We start from the raw sequence: 5,808 nt of genomic DNA on the forward strand, positions 1-5,808 counted from the left end.
TCTCCTTGTAAATTAGTTATGTAAAACAGATTTCTATCCTGCTTTCTAATGCTCTCAGAGAAGCCATAAAGAAAAAAAAGCCACACACACAGTGGGGCAGGGGAAAGAATGACACAGTTCCTTGAAAGTGCAGTTGTTATTAGTCTGTTCTGGAGCAAGAATGTTGTCTCAAATACAAACTTTTAAAGCATAGTAGTATTAAGGTCTGTTTTATTTTTTTTTCTTTTTTCAAAAGCTGAAAAAGTTCAACAGCAACCACAGAGGGAAAAACACTCACAAAAACTAAGTGTGACTTTCCCTCAACTATAGGTGCTAGCCTTTCCACAGAGCTACAGGAGTCATACTTGTTCCCTCTAGCATGTACTCAAGGCCAAATCATATTCTCATTCAGGTATCTACATAATAACTACATCAGGCACAAACACTTGCAGGACACATGAGTTAAGGCTAAAGGCATGAAAGTGTTTTACATTTCAGATAGATTCTAGGTATACTGAATCTGTCATGAACCGTGTCAATTTTACACAATCCAAGAAAGCCAATCTACATATATTTATATTCTTGATACACCACAGAGAAGGAAAATGCTTAATTCTGCCTGCTAACTTCAGCTGACAACATTTCAGACTCAGACTTGATATCTAGTCTTCCTCCTCCTCAAGGCTTTCAGAAGGAATCAAGGAAGTTGCATGCTCTGCAAGGGGATTGTTTTGAATCAGGTACTCCAACAACACATCCAGACACTCTTCTGCTTTAGCTGCTGCCTCTCTACTCTGGGAGAGAACATTTCTAGAAAGAACCTGGAAGGATGTGGCATCAGAGAAGGAAGTATGGATATCTTCCATGTGGGTTTTGATCTGATAAACTTGCTCTAGGATGTCAGTTGGGACACTGGAGAGGTCAGGCATCAGGTCACAATAGGTGTCCTTCAAGAACTGGATAATATAGCAGATTCGTGCCAAAGCAAGAGTCTCTATTTGCTGAAAAGAAACATTAGAGGCTTAGAACAGAATTTTCTATACAGAAGAGCCACAGTATAATTTTAGCAATGCTTATGTGTTAGGATAACAGCATGCTGCATTACTTGCTGGTGTGCCCCTGGCTGGGCAGACTCCAGGTATTCATTTTCAAAAGGCTGCTTCTTACTCCATTCTAGCCACAACTGCTTTTGCTGCTCCTGGCTCTCTTGAAAATTAACTTCCCCAGACTCCTTGAACCAGCCAATCTAAACATCAAGACAAATAAAATGTTAGATTCAATCTTAAAGAGCAGAGCTATAGATAAAACTCTACTTATACTACTACTTGGCTTCCAAGAAATTAGTTTAGGCTGTCAGTATAAAGCTTTTAAGAGAAGATTTTCTGAAAGTACTATGGGTAGCATTTACTCTTTGACTAAAGATCTTACAATAGGAGAAAAATACAGAAGAAACAAGAAGCTGCACTGTTACTGCCTGAAATAAAGGTTTTTAACCTACAGCTGCACTAGTGTATGTACAGAGATGTCTCTGAGCATAATGAACACATAAAAAAATGTCCTGACACATCATATACAAGTGTTTGCCCTTGACATGTTTGACCTTTTGACCGAAGTTATTCTGTCTTAGGAAGGTTTATACTACATACCTGTTAGCATCCTGTCAAAAAACCTTGTAACATAAATACAATGTCATTAATTGATCAAATAGTTCTTTTCCAGAAATGGCGGCATTTGCTGGATCTGAGAAGCTCCCTTGCAAAGTAGAGTTTTAGCCACTTGGTAGCTCTACAGCTATCGTACATATGCAGGCTGGAGTGAGAAATAAATAGCTGTTCTGGCTAAACTTAAGCAGAGAGGCTAAACTTGGACACTGTTTGAGAAGCCTCCATGCTTCCTTACCAGGACAATTGCTTCCTGAATATGGGAGAATAATTCCTTCATGCTTTGACCAACTTGTTTTATTTTCAACATGGCATGGTGGTGGTGGATTTTTTGGTAGAATCTGGCAGGAGGATATTCCACATATTGGATCGAATCCTGGTGCCTTCTCTGTTCTTGCTGCTCTTCGGAAGCGGGGTCGCATGTATACAGAATTCTTGTGAGATCCACTGTAAACACCAATAAACATCATGTTTTCCAAGGGACAGAAGCAGACTGCTGAAAGATGACTGCATATCTTTCTGGCAGAGACAAATACACTAATGCATCCTTGCCTCTTCTGTACAAGAGGTTTTTAAATCTTACATTTTATGGATATGTTACTATGAACATTCATGCAGCCATCATAAACCATGCATAAGTAAGCAGAGTCTGGGCTATATCAAGACAGAAATTAGTGGTTTATACTCATAAAGGAGTGAATTCCCACAGACCAGGAGGATTAAGTCTGGTCTTCAGGGAAAGTCTATTCTTGAATCCACCAGAAAAGCACATTAGCTTAAGTCAATTTCTTAAGTGTGGCATACAATTTCAAAACGGCCATTGTGAAGCGAGGAGGTTATCAGACTCTAAATCTCTTGAACATTATTTACCTTGGATGTCAGTGTCAGGGAGTTTAGAAATCAGGATTCATTTTAGATAGCCATTTACATTCAGCAGCATGCCATATAGCATCTATATCCTTTAAATGGAAAGCTAATTTTGAAGAGTGCTTTGAAAGGTATTTTGGAGGCAGTATTGGTTACTCCATCTTTAGGCTGCTAGCCTCAGAGTTCCCTGTAGTACACCAAAGGTGATTTTGTCATCAAGGTGAGGAGTCGCTTTTTGTATTTTTGTTTAAGCAGGCGTACTGATTAGGAGTGAATAATCTCCTGCCTTGAACAGCTGGGATGTGACACATCTCAGTTTAATGCTTTCAGGAAGTGACTCCATTTTATCCAATAGAAGCCACACTTCCTACGTTCAGTATTTAGCCTGAAAGCAGGTAGTCAAGAACTAATGCTTAACAGTAGCAACAGATTCATCATATTCTTGAAACATTGAACAATTTTGACAAGCCTTTAACTCTTCCTTATCAGTTTGCTTAGAAAGCCAAGGGATTCTCAAAATAAAGAATGGAGTTTTAGATCTACCTTCACCCCATGAAAAAACTTAAACTCTCCTGTACGTAACAGCAAGAGTATTATTTGTTTTGTCAATGTTACCTATAGAAAGCTTAATGCAGTATCAAGCAACTCAGATCTAGTTAGCTTCAAACCAATTCACTCTAGAAAGCTAGTCATGTTTCCTTTTTTCCATGGACATGATATAAATTACTCACACATTTCTTCATCTGAAGGTAAGAAAACATCATCCAAACCCTCTGATTCCACCACATATGTGGAATAGCTGGCAACACTTAATCCTGGGGATATATATATCCTGCTACTTCCACTTGACTGGGAGGTCTCCTCCTCATTCCCCTCTACAGCCTCTTCAGCTCTTTCCATCTTCAGTTACAGAATCTTCTTCCCACCAAGAAATGAGTTCTTCTACAGCAAAGAATATCTAGGAAGACAAGATGACAGAGTTTAGCTATCAACAATATGTCACACTTTTCTACACTGCTTCCGGGTGCATTCCAACGTTTTCTCCCATGTTATGCACAAGGATAGTTTGAGTCTATCCCTCAGCTTAAGTAGGCTTTCCTCAGCAACCAGGGCACAGGAGATGTGTTACAGAAGTTTGATATGAAAAAGCCCTGTAAGGGCTTTCAAGTTCATGGAGCATTAATATTTGCCTGAGGTTTAACATGTGGACTAAAGGCTCATTATTGACAGAAACTGTTAAACTGTTTTTTTAAAAAAATGCATTATACGCCCTTCCACACCTTCTATCCTTTCTTAGACTGCAGGTTGTTTAAAGCAAGGCCCATTAATTCTGAAGTGCGAGCTTCACAGATCAGGTTCTGTGCCCAGTTTCCACTCTACACTACCCAAAACCAACTCCAACTACAGATTAACTTCCATATTATAGGAAGTCCATGTCAATGGACATTAGGCCCAAGGGATGCTTAGCTCTTGAAGCCTTTAGTTATGTTGCTAGACACAGACATGCAAACACCATTCCAAGTTTCCTTAGATAAAAAGATACAACAGTCAGGGAAAGGATAGCTTATGATATTATCAAGAAAAGCTCTTGTCTTTTACTAAGCTGGTTAAAAATAACACTAATACAACAGAACATTCACCTATAGCTCTTCATCAGCAATGCCCATTTTAGAAACATTTGCTTATTTCTCCTAAGAGTACATGGTAAAGCTAGGGAAGGGATAGTGAGGCAAGTAACTGAATCAAATGTCGCTGGATAAAATGGTCCATATGTTTATGTTCTCTTCACATCAGACACTTCTGGGCTATTAAAGAGTGCAAATGTGCTAACAAATACTCTTCCTAATATTCTCTCAAAGCTGAGAGAAAGAAATAATGCAAGATCTTTGATAGAACACTAGAAAAGGCACCTACAAAGCTGTTTCCAGAAGGATTTCATCACTTACAGTATACTGTGAAGGAATGAGTACTACACACAGAAACCGCTTCTACTAGCTGCAATACAAGAGATAATGAGACTGAGGTTACACCTGTCCTCTGCTCCAAATATCCATCTCAAGAGCACTTTCTCTCAAGAGGGAGAGTTTTGACCAATGAAGTCAAAGGAGCCTTCCTTTGAAGTGAAGATCAAGGCTTATAGAATCATAATGGTTGGAAAAGACCTTCAAGATCAAGTCCAACCACAAGCCCTTCAACACTATCTGCTAAACCATATCCCCAAGTGCCTCACCTACACATTTCTTGACTCTATTGCACCCCTGGGTGGCCTGTGCAAATGCTTGACTGCTCTTTCCATGCAGAAGTTTCCCTAACATCTAACCTGACCTCCCCAGTGCAACCTGAGGAGTAGTCAGTACCTGTCACTACCTGTCAGTAGTGATTTTGGAGAACAGATGCACCCCAACCACACTGCAACCTCCTCTCAGGAAGTTGTACTAGAGGGTGATAAGGTCTCCCATAAGCCTTCTCCAAACTAAATAACCCCAGCTCCCACAGCCTGCTCCTCATCTGCTCTCTTTATAATAAAGGGGTGTAACTGCATTGGTCAAACTAATATTTTATTCCTTCACATAAAATAGAAGAGCCAAACAAAGGCTGTGACAAAAAAAAAAAAAAAGGACACATTATCACATGCTGTTAAGACAAGACAGCTCTATTTAGGAACCTGTTAGAGCAAGGTACTTCATTACCACTCTTCCCCAAAAATGTTTCCTTCCATCTTAGTTTAATATTATATAGTCTCTTCCTTCCTTCACTCTATGCTTGCTGTCTTCCATTACTACTAAGATATAATTCTTCGGGGATGTTCTCATCGAGGGAATTTAACAAAGGTATGGCTACTTTTTCCAAACAGGTCGAGAAAGAACCAAGACACTCTAAACTTCTCCTATTGCTCGTATGGAAATCTTTACGGCTCAGATATTATAGGTAAGGATGTCTCTTCTATTTTTAGAAGATGGCAGTCAAAACTAGAAGTCATCACAGTATTCAAGATGAGCTTTTAGTTGGGGAGCTGTGAGCACAAATTCCTCCTCCCTGCCCAGCCAGCATGTTACTCAGGTTAAAAAAAAAAAAGAAATAATTTGTGATTGCTAATTGAGACTACAGAGACATCTAAGTCTTTTTTTTTTTTTTTCCCCTTTTCCAATTAGACAGAAGGTAAGCTGAAAGTTTGCATCCCAGTTTCATGCAGATATTTACTCAGCTCTACTTTAAACAGCCTGCTAGATAGTGCTAAGTGCAAATTCAATAGTTTGATTTCTGTTACGGATAAGCCCCTTTTATATTACCTCTAGGTAAT

General features: G+C 39.2%; 1 protein-coding gene across 1 annotated transcript; it reads right to left on the reverse strand.

Moving 5' to 3' along the window:
- Positions 1-641: 641 nt before the first annotated feature.
- Positions 642-3,407, reverse strand: LOC148592550 (perilipin-3-like). Its single transcript, XM_088534424.1, has 4 exons — positions 3,239-3,407; positions 1,879-2,087; positions 1,085-1,225; positions 642-980 (listed from the first exon to the last, which is right to left on the reverse strand). The coding sequence occupies exons 1-4, from the start codon at positions 3,405-3,407 to the stop codon at positions 642-644; spliced, it is 858 nt and encodes a 285-aa protein (XP_088390550.1).
- Between the last annotated feature and the right edge of the window lie 2,401 nt (positions 3,408-5,808).

This window comes from Tinamus guttatus, unplaced genomic scaffold, assembly GCF_059628265.1.
Source record: "Tinamus guttatus ecotype Peru unplaced genomic scaffold, ASM5962826v1 Tinamus_guttatus_pri_ptg000562l, whole genome shotgun sequence".
Taxonomy (NCBI): domain Eukaryota; kingdom Metazoa; phylum Chordata; class Aves; order Tinamiformes; family Tinamidae; genus Tinamus; species Tinamus guttatus.

Coding starts and splice junctions, on each gene's coding strand:
- LOC148592550 (XM_088534424.1), bottom strand. CDS start 3,407: ATGGAAAGAGCTGAAGAGGCTGTAGAGGGGAATGAGGAGGAGACCTCC. Junction 2,088..3,238: donor ACCTTCAGATGAAGAAATGT/GTGAGTAATTTA, acceptor TGGTGTTTACAG/TGGATCTCACAAGAATTCTG. Junction 1,226..1,878: donor TTCAGGAAGCAATTGTCCTG/GTAAGGAAGCAT, acceptor CTTGATGTTTAG/ATTGGCTGGTTCAAGGAGTC.